Consider the following 19,175-nt stretch of genomic DNA (forward strand, 5'->3'; position numbering starts at 1 on the left):
CGTTCTGTATTCTTAATTTTCATGGTTTAATGCCAGTGCTTACATTGAAGTGTTTGCCATTGGTGTTTAATTAGCTTTGTGCAGGTAAAACATTGTGCGTGCCCTAAAACACTCTCGGCGGGATTTTAACGTCTCCGTTGCTAGCGCTGTCATTTTCCGTACACATATATGTGCATATATATGTAAAACACGAATAGAAATACCACTAAGAAAAATTGTCCCAAACCCACGAACGAGGATTCGAACTCACCACCACTCGCTCCGCGGCGCGAAGCGTTAAGGCGCTCGGCCACAACGGATACATACTGAGCACTGCACGGGCTCGGGCCTACCCGAAAACTCGAGCCCGTGAACCGGGCCGGGCCGCGTAATGTAGTTTTCACGGCGGGCTCGGGCCAGAAGCTCCGGGCTTAGGACCGGGTCCGGGTTTGAGGTGGCGGGCTCGGGTCGGGCCGGGCTTGGACTTTTCTCAGCTCTTGAGATATATCCACATATGTGGTACATAGGTATATGTTCCACATATTGTATGCAGAAGAAACGCTTTTTTTATCTTGGGCATGCAAGCTATTAGGAGAACTTTTGGGAGGACAGGTACCGAACTTCTTTTGCTTTTTGCATATAGGGCTACTTGATAGACTTAGCGCTCATATAGTTAACATCTCACTATTCTTCGCTTTAATAATTGCAGTCGCTATTACATTATATCCGCAATGTTATTTTGCAATCGTGGTAAGAAATGCAATATAACCAATTTATATATTAAATTTACTTCTATAACTTATCATCGGAAGAGCGATCCCAGAGCTCCAAAGCAGGGCAATGTACTTGAAGTACATTGCAGTCCATTAAACGAAAGGTCTGCGCGGAGTCTCGTTTCATAGAATCACTGTAAATACACGTTCTTTTTTCATGGCTCCATCACGGCTCCCAGTGGTCATGCGACGAGACTTGGACAGCACAGCTTGCTTTGTGTGCGTGCCCACATTGTTAACGTCTGAGCTTTCGTCATGTTCTGCTATATGGAGCGAGAGATATATAATACTGTCGCAACAGCGTTGGAATGTTCTTGAATAGCGTAAGACCACTAAAGAAGCTGTGATGCAAAGTAGATATATGTGGCTTGAAAAAATACAGTTACGAATTCCGTACCGGGTGATTTTCTCTTACCTCGAACCGTATGCATACACTCTTGATCAGGTTCCTCTTAAAGTGCTAGATATAGCCAGGAAACGGGGCATTTTTCTTCTGGTTTCCTGGCTATGGCCAGCATTTAACCAGGACCTGATTAGAGTGTACAACGAGTAAGCGTCGAGACGCTGATTCGCGCCTTCATCATCAAACTGGAACGACCCCCGAAAACAGATCTACATCTCTTCATCGACCTCCTGCCATTCCCACCCGCGTAGTCCAATTGCTACCTAAGCGCGCGCGGCGCCAGACGCAGCCAATCGGAGAGCAGCTGCACCGCCAACGTTTTCTAGCGTACCTTCGCCCAACCGCCATATTGTACGCATGTCTATGGGACAGCGCCCTCTCGGAAACGAGACACGAAATGGAGATGACGACACAGAATGCGTGCAGCGCCATCTAGTATATCGTCACCCAACTAAAGTTTGCATGCATCTCTATGGGACAGCGCCCTCTATTGTACGATAAGGGAACACTACGGGGTACGCCGGATGGGTCGACGATCGATAACCGACCAGGTCTCGCTATAAAGAGCTTCGCCCTTAAAATAGCCCCGCGAAAAATCGTGGCCGGAGGGCGGCACGACGCGCTTTGCGTTTCCCTGTAGTCCGGCCATGGTGTTCAATTACATTTTAACATGCCGCGGGATGGCGACCAAGTTATGCGTCCAATATGCGACGCTCTTCTGGCTATCACTCTTCATTCTCTGATTACGCTTTCACCGTTAACTGCCACAGCTACCACAAGCTTTTGTGTAATCATTTAACATGGACGTTAGTCATCGGGACGGAGATGTACCACCAATCCTCAAAGTGGGCGCATCCACGTTTAACGGTGCTATAGCTGCCAGACATCAATATACATTGTGCAAACTTATATCAATGTACAGTAAACATTCAGTTACTTCTGTAAGGGCACGCTTTACTTTCGTGTTAATCCGATTCCTATGGCGGAGGGATCAACCATCTTTTTTGCACTATTTGCTTGTGTTTGCCATAAACTATTTGCCTTAAACCGGCACAGAAGTTTCAGCAAAGCACGGTGCGCGCCGACACACGTGTTAGCGCGAGCCGCCTTAGCGGTTGATTGCATCTTGTAGAAACTTCGGGTGGAGTTTCGTGACCAGAAAAGCATTTTCCAAGATTCCGCTTGCAGTGTAGCGTTATTGTTAGTTTCCTGTGTGCAACGATTACTTTACCTGTCTTCTCAAAAGTATGCTTTGAAATTCCAAAATTTAGGTGTGTTGTTAGGGCGTAGTCCTATGGAACGTTAGGAGTTCTCATGTCATATTTTGTTCTCGTTTTTTTTTTCTAAAAGAGAGTTTTTTTTTTCTAAAAGAGAAACTACCACGCTGTTTTTGAAGTTATATGGTGTCGTTATAATTATGCAATGGATAAACAGGAGTGAACAGAAAGGCATTTGCTTACGGCCTCTTGGTGGGCACATGTACCGCGGGCAACAATATGGGTATGGTGCCGTCTCGTTGCCATCGTCCATTTTCACGCAGTTGCGAACGCTTGCTTCAAGTATCGGGCAACTAGGCGAGAGAAAAGAAAAGTCTTTTACGTTTTACCAACTAAATTACTTACAGCACCTATATTATCAAGTAGTTGTGACGGCAAAAAGCGAAAACTCAAGACAATAAAAATGAACTCGTTAATAGGCGAACCTGTGTCCAGAAAAACGATAACACAGTGCTATGATAGCGACGAACACAGTCGCCGGTCGTCGATAATCTGATCATCGGGCATATAGACGGTGTTTATTGATGCCTGATCGTACATTCTAGCATTATCACTGTAGATTGTGTTAGTTCTAGAATTAACTACATCACACACGTCGTCCGTACAATTCGATTGGACATTAAGCAAACCCACCACCAGGATCCACAGCACTCAGTCCTCGCCCGAACGCAAACCGCCTACCGATAACACGCGTCAGAGTCTAAGAGTGAGAGCTTTTCGAAAAAAGATGGTTGGTTGATCCCTCCGTCACAGGAATCGGTATAACACGAAAGTGAAACGTGTCGTCACAATAGTTTATTGTGTATAGTGCATTGGTATATGAGAGCTTGTACGATGTCTACTGTTGTTTGGCAGATATTGGCCTCGAGGCCCACCACTGGAAACGCCGGCGCCACCGTCGGCGTGACGTGCTTGGCAGGATCACGTGGTCTCAGCGGCCGCGTCGGCTGCTTGTGGCGCACTGCCACGTGCTTTGAAAACGAGTTTCAAGTCCCACATGCGCTGCGGTCTGTTCAAATTCGGAAGTTTCCTCTCATTTTCTACTCAATTGAAACCATTGTAATAGAGTGGCTGCCTCCGAAGGCGACGAACATGGGGCTCTACCGCTCGGTGCCGCAGTGCCGCGTTTACGCAACGGAGCCCAGTGTCAGCCTGCACCGGTAACCGCGGGACAAGAAAGAGCGTGAAGCATGGGTTGTAAAGCTAAGAACCGGCAAGTAGCCATCCGCTACGAGTCTTGTGTGCAACAAGCACTTCCGCGACGAAGACTTTTGTTACTGCGTCGGGCCTGCGATGTTCGGGGAGTATTAGACAGCGCGCACTGAGACGATGGCTCGCGCGCGCTTCCTGCCTGCAAATGATACTTATCTGCCACAGGATGGTAAAGCGCTACCTTTTACCACGTGCGATGGCATCTCAGAACACTCCAATGCGACCTCTTGATCGTCGGCCCCGTGCTCAGCGTCCACAAAATCGGCCGCAGATGCGCAAGTCATTGTTTGGATACGTTGAATTAAAAAACGCACAGGGTCCCTTATGCATTCGTTAAAGATGACTAGACGGCGAAAGCCATCTTCTTCTTGTCAGCCGATGTACTGATTCTCCCGCGCCCCCCTCCAAAAGCGTTCTGCACCTAACGCGGTTTTGCACGGCCTCCGTGACCGATCACGGAGGCAATGCAAAGCGACCATGACGTATGAATACGTCATCATGTGACGTCACATTATGTGACGTCATAATGACGCTACATATTTTGGCGATCTGTGACGTCATCATGACGTCATATGGTGACACCATCACGTGACGATTATTTTTTGCATCACTCGTGTTGACGCCGCCAACACGGGACGCCGACGGGCAACCTTCCCATTTGATGAGGCATGCATTGCTTCATAAGCTACATAAATTTTGCATTGCCTCCGTGATCGGCCCACCGATGATCGGCCCACCAGCCAACCCCATGTATTTATTTACGTGGGAAACCTCATTTATTTACGTGGGAAAGATGCCACCCTGGTGGCGTTAGACACGACACTGCTGCCAAAATTGCTGGGGTACACGCCAAATAATTACTATCCTGTTTTTCGGCTGCTGGTTGCTGCAATACCTTCTATTTTATTCGCCGCTATTTCAAGTTCATGTGGGTCCTAGTTCACCACCGACGTTTGCAGAACAAGTCCGGCAAACGTTACTGTATTTTCTTTCTTTTCCTAGGCGTCGCATGCTACTACATGCTCGCGGTCTCGTAGACTGGTTCTCCTTCCACCAGCAATCTCGAAGCGGTGAAGCTTTGGTCTATGAATTTGTTGATGACAGAGAGCGGCAAGTTCACTGGAATGCAAACGGAACGATAATTAAGGAGCATTAAGAAAAGGCGTCGCATTTGCTCACGTTTTGTGTGAGCACCAAACGAAACGAATGCGCTGAATAAAGAAACAGAAGCAGCGGCATTTGCCCGCTGAGAAGACCGATCAATACACAGTGCGAGACAACTTGTCAAATGGCATTGAAACGTACCCGAATTTAGACCGAAAAAGAAAAAAAAACACTGAATCGTCGGGACGGCAGATCACAAAGTTGCCATGCGCACCGAAGCCGCAGTTGTAAGGAATTGTTTTTGAACTGCTCTGATAGCGTCCGCGCAATAGCAGTTGTTTGTTTACTCACAAATTCTCATATTTTGCGGCTAAAGTTCACAGCGCGGTGCCAAAGCGCGCTCGTAGCAAAAGCGAAACCATCAGTACGAACATACATGCAGACGCTCATACATGCAGAGGCACCGTCAGTCATCGCGAGCCCGTGCAATCGCTGGCGTGAGGCTTCTTTCTGTTATGCTCCGTTTGGTTATACAGGCAGTCTACTCTAACGAGATATTTCACATAGTTTGCACTCAGCGAGTGACTATCTTTCACGCAAGAAGCCGGTTCAGGGGTCTTCAACGCGGTGACCGCGTGAAGCGGGTGCTCGGTTTTCTGCAAAGAGACAGCGACTGTAGACTATCTTGTGCTTTCAGTTCGTCGAAAATGATTATTTTGACAGTAAAGAACATAGTTCATTTCGAAAGTACTTACAGAAATGCCCTGGAGGGCTTCCGCGAGGTGTTTTTGTAGAGCGCCGACAGCAAAACCTATGGGGAGCGCGCCGGCGGTATCCTGCCTAGCACGCAATCGAGGCGCGTCCGATAGAGGGCGACTCCGTAACTCCTCGAGGCCAATAGCACCGCTTGATGTGGACGCATCGCACTCAGGTTGACGCCTACCTAGTGGCACACCTCCGTACCGACGACAAACGCCCATGATCATGATTTAACCCTTGCGGTAGCTGAAGTTCTTAACATACTCCACGTATGGTGAATCCCGCGCAAAGATGGCATCAACAAGCATATAATAAACACTAATTCTCAATATGCACTCCTTCAAAGCGTCGTGAAATGCGAAGAGGAACGCTACGCGCGTCGTGTTTTCCCTCTAGCCTAGGGCGAGCAGGGAACACGGTGCAACAGCCAGGCGGGCGTCGGAGAGCCACTGACCGAGCAATGGAGGTCAGTGGAGATCAGTGCGGAGAGCTATTTGTCGATATGGATGGATGCTATGAGCGAGGCTTGCGCTAAAACCGCCACCTCACGGTGTGTTAAAGCGTTGACGAAATTAAACTTGTATTGGAAACGCGCCGAATGGGACGGTCGTTGCAACGGCGCGTTTTTTTGTTGTTGTTTTTTTCGAGCCTGGTGGCACATATGTCACCGCCCCGTTATAAAGGGGACGCTCATAGCACCAATCCATCGAAGATCACTGTGAGAGGCAAGTGTCAAAGCTAAAGGCGCGTTCATGCCGCCTCCGTAATGTGTTTGGCGGTAGCTGCACGGGAATATTTTTGCGAATCAGTGTGCCGTTTTCTTGAAGTGCTGAAAGGGCAGGAGGGTGTACCAGAGTGGATTTCACGAGTGGAACTATTGTTACGCAGGCCAAAGTTTTGATTGTAGTCAGCTCAGTGCTGACGGTTCATAGTTTCACTTTGTAATTGTATAGCTCTACCCTTGTTTTTTTTTTGTGAGTATGTAAATAGTCTTGATTTGCAAGGCAATAAAGACAAAAGAAGTCTGGCGGTAGCTCAGTGCGCTAAACGCCCGCCAGCCATCGCCGTGGACCGAGAGGTCATGGGTTCGATTCCCGTCAACGGAACTTTTTCTTGTAGTTTTTTTTCTTTGCCATCTATGGCATTCATTTTGCTGACGTACTTCCGTGACGGAAATACGTCATGAAAGTCTTGGTGGACCCCGGCATAAAACACTTTCGTGTTAAAAAAGAAGAAAAAACCAGAAGGCATCTGAATAATGCAAGAACTCTACGAAGCGTTTTATTGCTTTGCATGGTGACAACGTAAACATTACAAAAAGAGGACAGAGTACAACAATAAGCAAGAAATGCCTCACGCAAGTCTGTTTACGCTAAACACGACTGCATGGCTGTCGCCGTCTTTGGAACTAGAAATGGAAAGGAAAAACGCTATATGATTGCGTCGCCTTATAATAGTATACTTGAGGTAGAAAAGGCTTGTTGTGTAAGTAAGCCAACAAAAAAAAGTGTATAACGACCTTTGTATTCTAACATATTGTGCAGGATCGTCCACTCACAGTACGAACACGACGCAGCGTAGCCGCGTTCCAGGGAGAGAGACAGTTCCAGAGAGACACCCGTTCCAGCGTCTGCTAGCGAGTTTCTTCTTTGAAAAAAACGACAGCTCGCGCTGTGCAGCCATTCACCGGCCACCCCGTAGATATAGGCACTGGATCTTGACCGGCAGTGTAGTGCCTGTGGGAGATTTCTCTTGTGCGAAGTTGAAGAATAAAGATTCGCTCTGTGCAGGTTAACTAAAAGCGGCCTGCGGGTGTCTCTGTCAAATCTTTCTTCTGTCTCTCATTGTATCAGCAGCGATTTTGCTGTGGGAAACACCGGCGCACACTTCATGCTTCGTCCCTCCACTGGTCTCACGTTAGTGGAGATGAAACACCATTCCCTGCATCCTTCGCCCTCCCCATTTTTTTTCACCGAGAATTTCTCACTGGGCAGTTTATTGTCTACGCCAGACAGAGTAATGAAAAGTTTAACAGCTCCGCTGCGAAAATGCGATGCCCCCTCCACTGCAAACTTCGAGTTTCTGTTAAGAAAAAGTTTCATCACCTATGAAAAATAAGAATAATGCAGCAAGCATTCCTAATTTGTAGCCCTTCGAAACTGGCAGTTCCAGTGGCTTGCAGTTTACGATACCCTAGCCTGAACATCATTGTAGACTGGTACGGCCTGTATCGTAAGTTGCGAACGCCATACAATGGGAGACGAATATAACGAAAATTCGGAGCATTCACGAATATATTGCAACACACAGATTTAGGGCAGTCACTTGGAAAATAGCACGCCAAACATCGCACGGCGACGCGTTCACTGGTGTGAGCTAAGCCACTTCGATGGCGTCCATTACTCTACTTGCTTCAGAAACTGTCGTCTGATAGCACCGTCCGATGTGTGGATGCGCTTCGCAAGTAGACGGGATTGGAAAACAACATCAGGCGTTGTGCATGCATGCGCCATCATAACTCTAGGTATAAATGCCCATGTTTTTTGCAAATAATACCGATGTTCCCTGACTCGTCTCCCGCGCATTGTTACGCATGATCGCACAAACGGCCTAGCGCGTGAGGGCCACCATTTCATAGATAGCACCAATAAAAGAAAAATAGAGATCGGAGGGGAAGGGTGGGGGGCGACTTCATTTCTCTTGAATAACACTGCACAGAGTAGCAGTCACGAACGCTGACGCAGGTGTATTTTGGACGTATACGTAATCACTATTCACCTAGACAGTGTTTCTTACCCAATGATGACGAGATAGTCTCCGGTACGGGACATTTGTACGCGCACGCATGGCGAGGCCAGGTCCACCTCGCTAGAGCTAATGACTTCTCCCATGTACTTGCAGATACCTGTAATAGGCAAGAAAATCCTAGTTTTAGCATTATTTACAATGAGCATAGGAGTGGTCGCGACACAACCGTATTGAAAATAAATTCGGCAGATCCCACGTACCGTCTGAATCGATATTATGCGAAGCATGCGCGGGATGGGGACTGGCGTAATTTTTCACATGGAGCTAAACGTCACGGAATGACGCTAGAGAAATGTGGAAGTGGCATACGCACACTCATATGTTGAAGAGTCGCATATGTATTATATAACGAGTTGTTTACATGCAGTTGCGTAACGATGCCAACAGCAACATGGGTGTTACAAACACCAGACGTGGTAAGCTGATATGTAGTGCTTATATTCTTCAATACTGGATAGCGCGAATCTGAACAAGACAAAGAAGAAACACAGATGCACAGGACAGGCGTTACTCGCAACTAGGCTTCATTAAGGAAATACATATGTATATGTATATATGTATACATATGTATATGTATATATACGTATATGTGTATGTATGTGTGTGTATGTGTGTATGTATATGTATATGTATACTGTATTTACTCACGAATGCCAACCTCTAACTATCGAGAACCATCTGTCACACTTCAAAATTCTCTTTCTCACAATTAAAACCATGAAATTACATCTCTAAAATTCATGCAGGAAGGTTAACCACACTAACAAGTCAACCACAGAATATGTAAGCGCCTCACCATTCTCTCACACTTTCAACCACTAGATATCAGTAATGTAATAAAAAAAAATGAAAATCAAGAATTCAAGAATAATTCAACTTAGATATATTCTCCGCATCTACTACTGACACGTAATCAAGTCACATTCTACCGTGGTGGGGGGTGGGGGGGTGGGGGGTCAGTAATCAAAATTTCATTATTTTACAGAGCACTTAATCAGTAGAAGTTAAACCAAAAATCAACAGCCTGCCCCCAAGGAAACAAGACAAGGAAGATTCCACGAAGACAAGACAAGAGCTACCACTTTCAAGATTCAGTACCGAAGATTAAACTCTGACACATGTTAGCAGCAAGAAATCAATGTAACATGAACAGTAGTTTTTTTTTTTTTTTTTTTTTGTCCGCTGCTTTGGGTTGGGGTCCCGTTCTCCTTCCCCTCCAAAATTTAACTTGGCTCTGCCCTGTTCATTTTTCTTTTCTCATTAGCGTTGCCTGCTATATTATTATGGTGCAGGCCGAGGTTTTATTTTTATATTATTTTAATTTTTTTTCTATTTTTTTTTTCTCCCTTTTTCATACCTCACAATAAAGAAAGATATATACACAGCCGAGTGGCGCGCGCAGACCCACTGCACGTACGTTACACTCACAGTTGCAGTTGTTACGGTTGTTATGCTTATACTTGTCCGTTATGACGGAGAACGCGCGCACGTTTCACGAACCCGTGTGCATTTCTGAAAGGGGTTCTTGAACAAGGTCATCATCACCGCGATCAGTGAACCCGAGCAGCTGGACTGGATTTGTTAATGGGATCCGTTCGTGATCGCGGCTACGAGGGGTCTAAGTGCAGTGGAGTGCGAGGTATAGTACAGCTGGTGGAAATCCTGGACGCCTCTTACTATGAAATGATCTATGATGTGTCCTTTCCTGGATGTGGCAGCGAGGTCTTTTGATGCCCTGTCCACATCCAAGCCGCCTTTCACGCTGTATAAGGACCAGGCTTTGTTGGGTCATGATAAATCAATGTTGAAGTCACCGGTAATGATGAGAGGCTTGGTTCCCTCGGCAGATTTATTAATGGGAGCATTGATCCCGGTTTTTGCGTAATCCACGTGGTCCACGTTGCAGATCATGTGGCCGAGTGGTTGGTAGTTGAGCCTCTTCCAGGGGTGTTCTGTCTTCAGCTTTCTCGCTTTCCTTGCGTCCGCCGCGGTGGTGTAGCGGTTACGGTGCGCGGCTGCTGACCCGAAGGTAGCGGGTTAGATCCCGGCCGTGGTGGTCGAATTTCAATGGAGGCAAAATGTTAGATGCCCGTGTACTGTTGTATCTCGGTACACGTTAATACCAGATGGTCAAAGTTTCCGGAGCCCTTCGCTACGGCGTCTCTCATAATCATATCGTAGTTTTGGGACATAAACCGCAACAATTATTATCACTTTCCTTGCGTGTCAATGCGTGTGTCTTCGCGGTTACTGTGCTGGTTGAGACTCTATCACCTGTGGCACATACCCGCATATCATGAACTCTGGTATGTGGGTATGTGGCACACGTGACTGCGAGAAAGGGCTTCATGACGTACGTGACAGGTTTTTTGCGTTATTCATGTCATGACCAGTTAATCGTGTTCGTCATACACTGATCCGCTGCTATGCCAATTTTGGTATATTACAAGTTATGGAGACGACCAGGAGAGCGCCCAGACGTAGGCGGCTAGATAGATAGATAGATAGATAGATAGATAGATAGATAGATAGATAGATAGATAGATAGATAGATAGATAGATAGATAGATAGATAGATAGATAGATAGATAGATAGATAGATAGATAGATAGATAGATAGATAGATAGATAGAAACGTCCAAAGTGCCTGAGGTTCGCTAAGAAATGCTTCGCATTTAAAAGTTGTAGTGGCTTAGTTCGGCTATTAAAGGATATATGTAGCGTGAGCTAAAATTCAGCTGATTATTCTTAGCTCTCCTGGTTGTCTAGTATTAGCTAGATTATCACGCTTACTGCGTCTTCAATGACACACACACAATATACGCATTATGTGACACATGTATATTTATTTTTTGCTCAGCTTCATTTCTCTATTGCCACAAAGACAGCTCGGTGGTCAGTGTAGTAACACGCTGCCGCCTCTATGGCCCCAAGGCCTGGCGCAGCGTGAGACTTGGCTACTGCGCAACGGAGGCGCACAGCTGGGCACGCGCCGGGGCCAGTGCGTCTGCCGCGGCGATGACGTCACTCCTCTGAAATGCGCAGACCCGCGATGCCAGCGCGGTGGCAGCGGCTCCGGCACGCTAGCGGCGCCAGCTGTGCGCCGTGACGTCACTGCTCCTCGAGAATGCGCAGCACGTCTCTCGATAAGACACGCAAAACTGCTCAACCTCGGCCAGTGTAGCTCACGCTACAAACATTTGCCCAGCCTCACTGACTTAACGTCGCGAAGGCTGATGAAACAGCGAAGCGTTCGCCATCGCTTTGTCTTGCCTCGTTTTAAACTCGGGGTCCGATGGAAGCCTTTCCCGTGTAACCCCAGCTTCTCTCACTCGAAGCTTTCGATCTTTACCGCACTGACCCTCGAAATGACACGTTATTAATTTTCATTATTTGCATATATTCAATAACGCACTTATGAACTCTACAGTAAATATCTTAGTATTTTGTGAGCCGCTCCTATACGAAAATTTCCTCATTCTTGTTCATGTCCTGCGTATTATAGCCTTATCTGGGACAGCTTAACCCTGTACTGCGTGAACATCACGCCACAGACACCGAAATTCGTGACGCCATCATGACGTCTAGTTACGTGACCTTACATGATGACGTCATCACAGGATACCTTCTCTTTGTCGTCGCGGATGCAGTGCAAAGACAGGTGACGAGCAAGAAGCTTCTTGGTGGTTCGGGAGGAAAAGGAAAAAGGCACCTAATTTCTGTCTGCCTATAGGCGACACGGCGCAGTGCCTTATAGAGCACGGCATGGCGGTCGAGGCAGCCGTCACAGAGCGTCGACGGCGAGAGGCACGAGCGCGTCCTGAACGGGCGAGCGGGGCATCGAGGGCGCCACGTCCGTCTCGCGTGAAATCCTCCGAGCAACTCCCGCGCAGAAAGCTTTCAATGCATCTGATCCTGGACGCAATAGGAAACGACGTAAGGTGCAGAAAGCTTTCGGCGGGGGGCGGGGGAGGGTCAATACACCGACTGAGAAGAATAAGAAGCTGGCTCCCGCCTTCGAGTCGCCTTGGGCGAATGCCTAAGAGACCGAATGAGTATTCGTACACGGGGTGATCAAAATTAAGCTTAATTTTATTTTGACAATTAAGCATTGGGGGTACGTCGTGCAGACCACCTTTACAAATAAGTTATGTGTCCACGGCGAGTCGGACATGAAATCAGATCTTGATTATCGGTGTCAGCCGCGCAAGTGCGTAAGACTGAAGAATACACTTTTTCGTGAATGCACCACGCAGGCATATTTGTGTTGATGAGTTGGATGAAGTCGTGTTTCTACACAGTTCCACTCGGCAGCTTTTTAGCATGTTTGTGCTTCAGATATCTGGCTGCAGTTTAATATTGGTTAGCATGATTACAGATTCCAGACAGTGAAGAATGGCGCCAAGCTGCTCTCCGATGTGCCGCGGCAGTTGCGCACGGCGTTATCTGACCACGGGTCGAACGCATTTGCAAAGATAACAACGGTTACCAATTTACTACCGGCTAGAGATAACAAAGAATGTCTGTTCGTCACATCAGAGAATCTTCTGCTGATCCTCAGTGTCTTGCATGCGTGATCACGTGAACCGAATTCAACTTTTGCAACCGGACATTTTGGAGCAAGCACACGAATATGAATTCTTTCAAGCGGAACTGTGTAGAAAAACGACTGTCTCTAACGTTAAAATAAGGAAAGTTTCGGGCTGTCCCGTAATCGAGAGTAGATGTAAGCATGAAATCTCTACCGGCAGCGAAGATTGGTTGGAGATTACACTAGCCACAATCTTGTACATAATTTCGAGGGCACACTTCACCAATTTACGCCACACTACACTGTGCATTCGTCTGTATAAATCAATTGATTGATTTCGTTGTGTGCATAGAGTTTCATACTATAATACTTAGAGCGGAATCTGGCGCTAGTGTCTGTGTCGGCTCCTTGAGCGGCGCTTCAACCACTATTGGTAGAGTGACCTAGACTCAACTTGCTCAGCGCAAAAAAGAACACGAAAAGACAAGGAAGGGCAGGACACGTGTTTTCGTGTTCTTTTTTGCGCTGAACGTGTTGAGTATGTTCTAACTAGCCCAATTTGCCACCTTACTTGAGTGACCTAGCTAGAATGGTATGAGTGTCCAAAGCGCGGGCTCCCGCGCGGGTCTTTTGCCGTGAATTGTCGCGCCACGCCGCTGCTGGACCGGACCCCTGGGCGTTCCGCGCTCGGGAAGCGCGCGGAAAGCGAGGGGCGTCTCCTACGCGCTGTAGTATTTTGAGTTTTCACACAGGACCCTTGAAGTTTACTTAATTTTTATAATGCGGTGCGGAATGGAGCTTATTCATTTTTAAGCGTTGTGTTAGTGCAGGGGCAACAACAGAATGCAAAAATTCATGTGTCAAGCGGCATCATAGTGGCCTAGTTACGGTGATAGAGTTTGAGAACGTTCGTGCGTGCGTAAAAACGCGCAATACGAACACGCACAAGAAAACAATGAAAAGAAACGTATTCGCACGGGTAATCGGGCAATAGCACCACGCATGCAAGCATTAAGGGTAATAAAAAAAAGTCAGATTCGCGAGCAGTCAGCTGAAATACTACCAGCTTTTTACTTATGATCGCCAGTGCTTTGCTGGCCATACTCACACCGCATTATTCGACAATTTGTTAGCCTCCACTAGCACTCTATAATGGACAGAGCACACCGGAAAGACGTAAGGGAAACAAAAGAAAGAGTACAGACGGCCACACGGCGGTAATGCTGTTGGCTTATTTTCGCTTCTGAGACAGCGTACAACAAGGCTCACCATGCGCAAACATTTGAAAGAAAAGCAGTGCCAGGTAAATTAACCTTAGTCGAAAAATTTGTGCATTAAATGCGTAATATATAAAATGGTTTACAAACATCCAGATAGAATGCAATAAAGTTACGAATGCCCCTGTTCTTGCTGTACACGTTAAATAGCTGCCTGAATAAAACCACGGTAAAATATTTAGAAAGGTGAGAGTGTAATATTTCAATAACTTCATATATTGTTCTGTTACAGAGATCTCTATGTACCTAGTCCGAAAAAAACGGAACACGCGACAAATAATATATATATATATATATATATATATATATATATATATATATATATATATATATATATATATATATATATATATATATATATAGTGTGTGTGTGTGTGTGTGTGTGTGGTGTGTGTGTGTGTGTTAGAGGTTTCGGAGCCAGCTGTCGTCACTCATGATGCGTCGGTCTTCATTCTATCTGCATGGATCTCTGAAAGTCAGTACGAAACGTGCACTGCTTCAAGACATCGCCTTGTGAAATGAAAACAGCTTCAAACTTATTCTGAGCTTCAGATATTTTCGCTGTTCTCAGCGGTTCGCGTTCGCGCGGTTCAGACACTTTGCCAAAAGATGTGGACGAGTAGTTACATGCAATACAATTCTTTCCTTGGCGTTTGAGTGCCCGTCAACAGGGCACCCGACCGCAATTTCCCACTTTTTCCTGATGAGCTCAATATAGCGTCCACCACGCTTTCGCGCTGAAGCTCCGGAGTACTTAAACAGCTTGTCTGGTCATCTCTTTATTAAATATAAACAGATGACTAGACGGATAAAGCAAGCCTCTTTGGTCCCGCTATTAATAATAATAATGATTGTTGGGGTTTAACGTCCCAGAACCACGATATGATTATGGGGGACGGTGTAGTGGAGGGCTCCGCAAATTTCGGCCACTGGAGGTTCTTTAGCCTGCACCTAAATCTAAGTACACGGGCCTTAAACATTTTCGCCTCCATCGAAAATGCGGCCGCCGGGGCCGGGATTCCATCCCGCGACCTTCTGGTCAGTAGTCAAGCACCATAACTACTAGATCACCGCGCCGGGTTCTTCTGTCCCACTGACGCAAATAATCCGCTGCTCTGAGTTGAGAATCACGTTTGTTTTAGGGCGTTTGCTCCTAACATGAATTGAGGCATACACGTTACTGCACTGTTATCGTTTCATTTACTTTGGTTTGTCTCGTTTTTTGTCAGGCAAAAGCCGTTAATTCCTCATTAATGAAAAAATTGGCCGTCGGTGTCCCGTGTCGCCAACACGAATGATCCAAAAATACATCACGTGATGTGTTCATGGCGTCACAGATGGGCAAAATTTGTGACGTCGTATATTGACGCCGTCACATGACATGGCCGCTTTGCGTTGCATCTGCGTCTGGAGCCGATCATGGAGGCCAAGTAACACCAGGTGTGATGCAGAAAGCTGGCAATGCCTTCGATCCTGGGGGCAGTCCGAAACCACGTTATTTGCAGAAAGATTTCGGAGAGGTGTGGAGGAGAATCAATGTATCCACTGATGAAAAGGAAGATGACTTTTGTTTTCGAGTCGTCTCAGGCGAAGGCGTAAGGGACCGTCTGATCTTTTTTTGCGTGTATTTTTTTTTCGCGTACTTATTACTTATGGGGTAGGTTCTTCAATATGTTTGGGTAAGTCTTACATGATGAGATCGGTATTGCTGACCACCACGCTTTCATCACCCGACGGAGACAAATCATCAGACAACCCATAAACAGTATTATTTCTGGCCGAAAACAGCTGGTTTGCGCGCCACACGTCTTAATATTACTCTTAGCCGTTACGCAATTGGCACGCATGTCAAGCTAGTGATGCCATGACCTATGGGTCACGTTAAGCATACATTTGTGTCCATTCATGCCAATTTTCGTGTATAGCAAGTGAACGATACACGATAGTTACGCAGGTTATTTTTTTACTTTGGCACTGCGGTCACGCCGACGAACACATTCCGCTTCGTATGAAAATGCTTGAAACACCAGTGCACGGGAGACAGACATGTAAAACAAATCGAACGCACGAAATAAAAGAAAAGAGACGAAGAGTGCAAGCGCGTTAGCAAGGACTAGCTGTTTAGTATCTATTTAAGATGCCTTACGGTGCCAGCTACATTGACTACGACAATTGGTGTCGGATGCGTTATCGTGTGATAGAGCACAAGAGGACGGTCGAGGTCATATTGTACATACTTGGAAAAATCAGCGCGAACACGACGGAGACACAACGCGAGAAGGACACAGTACGAGCGCTGCCTAACAACTCAAGTTTACTGAAACAAAGAATTCGGCAGATCCCACTCGTTATGGGAATCGGTTTCATGCGAAGCAGTCAGCGAGTACCTCTGTGCTGTATTCTATGGCTTTGAGTCAAGCGGTATGAGGTGGATCGACGTTCTTTTGTAAGAGTAGTAGCTGTGTACACATCGTGGGCTTACCAGGCACGTCGTACACTGGCGTTTAAAGGGTGACTTATGGTGCGACGTAACGTCAACCCTCACATTAGAGTAAATGCATCAGTATTATCGAAACTAAGTGCACTTTGCGGCGCAATCATGTGGCTATTTTACGTAACTATTGCTAATGTATTCGTCCGGGGTCGAGCGATGCTTCAATATAGCTTGCTGAATCATAGGAAAACAAATGTAATGTTTATTACACTGCTATAAAAGCGGAGCCAACACTGGAACCACAGACGTTAATCTGATCGCCTGTATCGTAGCAGCACATATGTAGTGTCCATTGCTTTCTGGTAAAATTAACCAGAACGACAACCACAGTTGACGATGCACCGACATTACACCTGTGTAGGTTGTTTTTCCAAACCACTTTACAGACCTGGCACAACTCTGTGGTAGAGCACCTGGTTGCCACACAGAATGCTTGGGATCAATTCCTGCTGGGATCCTACTTTTTATTCTTTCCATTCGTCGGGTCAATGCTGCCGATGTCGGTTTTTCATAGCGCTCTCATATTTAAATTACGAATGTCTGCTCTCGCCATTGCTGGGCAGATATAAACTCCCAATCACCTGTGGCGCATACCCGTACATAGCGGCCCGTGGTAAACGGGTATGTACCACACGTGTCTGGAGGAAAGGGTTTGACGACGAACGCTGTGGAATTTTCACGCTATTGACGTCATGACCCTACAGTCAAATTCGTCAAATCCTCTTGTCCTACCATGCCAATGTTGGTCTACACCAAGTTAATGAGGCGATCATGAAAGCACGCAGACGTAGGCGGCTATATAGATAGATAGATACGTAGATAGAAACGCTCAAAGTTCCAAAGGTTCGCTAAGAAATGCTTTACATTTAAAAAACGAACGCAACGAAAACCAATACCATGCGTGCGCAGGAATTTTAGGTCACGTGAAAGAAATTGTTAAGCGTGCCTACCTCGCTATATAATATACAGACTTTTCAGATATGTAATCACACCTCATTTTGATGAACAACGCTTCCGCGAGTTCACGAGCTATTTTGTGTCTGTGCTTCAACATGACGATGTGTGTTGTTGATAAAATGCTTACACCAAAATGATCTGCAATGAGCTAAAAGGATATCACGTCGGCGTTCCCTTTAAGTTATGTTTGGGCGGGCGAAGTCTTTCATTTGTGCATTTACCGAACTGGCCCATGTACACCTTTCCGCCGGAGAGGAGAATCGTATAAACAACCCGAACGCCGCAGGAAATGGAGGAATTGCGATGCTTCACCCAGCAACCTACAGCCGCTGTTCCTCTAGCCTTCTTCACAAGCGCTGCACAACCTGATCCTACATATAGGTTCAAAGAAAAAATAACGTCGACGCTGAAAGTTTGTCCTATTTTCTAAAACCGATGGGACAGTCGATGTACGTAGGACATAAAAGCATATTTTTTTTGGTCTTATCACCTGGCTCCACCGTTTCTACCGGACGAGCTTTACACTTTTTGATAAGTCTCCCAGACGCGGATACAAGCACATGCTCAGGGTACCCAGCTTTTTTTAGCCGAACAACCTGATGCTGAGAAACTATCTTGACATTTATATATGCAGGACTTGTTGAGGGCGGACTGTAAAGAGTAGGGGTGTGCGAATAGTGAAATTGTATCTTGAATTGAATTCGAATCGATTGTTGCCGGATAGTGGCCAAAAATATGGAATATCGACTCGAATATTGAATACAAAAATTTTATTCGAAATTGAAATAAATAACAAATAAATGCAATCTGCACATATTTTCGAGCACATGACGCGGTGACTGACAGCTACCGAGAGGCTACAAATTGTCATGCAGAAATAGAAGCTGTTCCACATGACCTGTCTTCGTGCAATTCAAATCATGCGCTCACTGGTCACCTCAGTAGCAGGGATGGCAAGGTATCGCAAAGCAACTTTGGCGATGCCTGGATAATGTGCAGTTATATGCTATTTCCAGTATTTCAAAGGATCATCTCACCATGGGATCAGGTGCTAATTCAAGTATTTTCGAACCTGTTGACTCTAGGGTCTAAGCTCAATGTGCTGGTTATTTTTTGACGATAGCAGTTCGGCAGTCTCTCAGACCGTTCCCGGGCCTTGTTTGCTGGAGACATGGACGTGCGGCAATGACAGTAGTCTTTATTATAAATATGCGCTCGCTTTGAACCACGATATCGCTGAAACTTCTAACGAAATGCCCACTGTAACGACGTGACCGTTAGTTTTAGCCACCTCACCCTAACCAACTTGCACCATTGATCCTTTGTCGCATTTTAAATATTCGTCTCGTCGAATTACTCGGAACATCGAATACTAGCTATTCCAAAGTCGAATCAAATGATTCGATTAGGTATTATTCAATTTGAATTCGAAACTTGAATATTCGCACATCGCTAGTAAATAGTTCATAACAATGACATTCTGAATAGCCTTAACATGACCACAATAATGGCTCAGCAGCAATTTCTTGTAACGCGGGGAGACAGACCAGCAAACGTGGTCACGTTGCAGAAACAAATGTAGGTCCAAAAACTGCAAGGAT

At 46.1% G+C, this 19,175-nt stretch overlaps 1 protein-coding gene across 5 annotated transcripts in view; it reads right to left on the minus strand.

Annotated features, from left to right (window-relative positions):
* Nucleotides 1–19,175, minus strand: part of LOC119390467 (uncharacterized) — a 427,803-nt gene that overhangs the window by 47,648 nt on the left and 360,980 nt on the right. For 2 of the 5 annotated variants that reach the window (XM_049414846.1, XM_037658087.2), the window contains exons 6-7: nucleotides 8,304–8,412; nucleotides 2,616–2,725 (exon numbers count right to left, since the gene is read on the minus strand). The exons of the other annotated variants lie outside the window; for them this stretch is intronic. In XM_049414846.1, the coding sequence (XP_049270803.1) occupies nucleotides 2,616–2,725; nucleotides 8,304–8,412 (219 nt within the window). The remainder of the gene's footprint in view (nucleotides 1–2,615; nucleotides 2,726–8,303; nucleotides 8,413–19,175) is intronic. 5 annotated transcript variants of the gene reach the window in all.

This window comes from Rhipicephalus sanguineus, chromosome 4 (assembly GCF_013339695.2).
Source record: "Rhipicephalus sanguineus isolate Rsan-2018 chromosome 4, BIME_Rsan_1.4, whole genome shotgun sequence".
In the NCBI taxonomy this organism is placed as follows: Eukaryota; Metazoa; Arthropoda; class Arachnida; order Ixodida; family Ixodidae; genus Rhipicephalus; species Rhipicephalus sanguineus.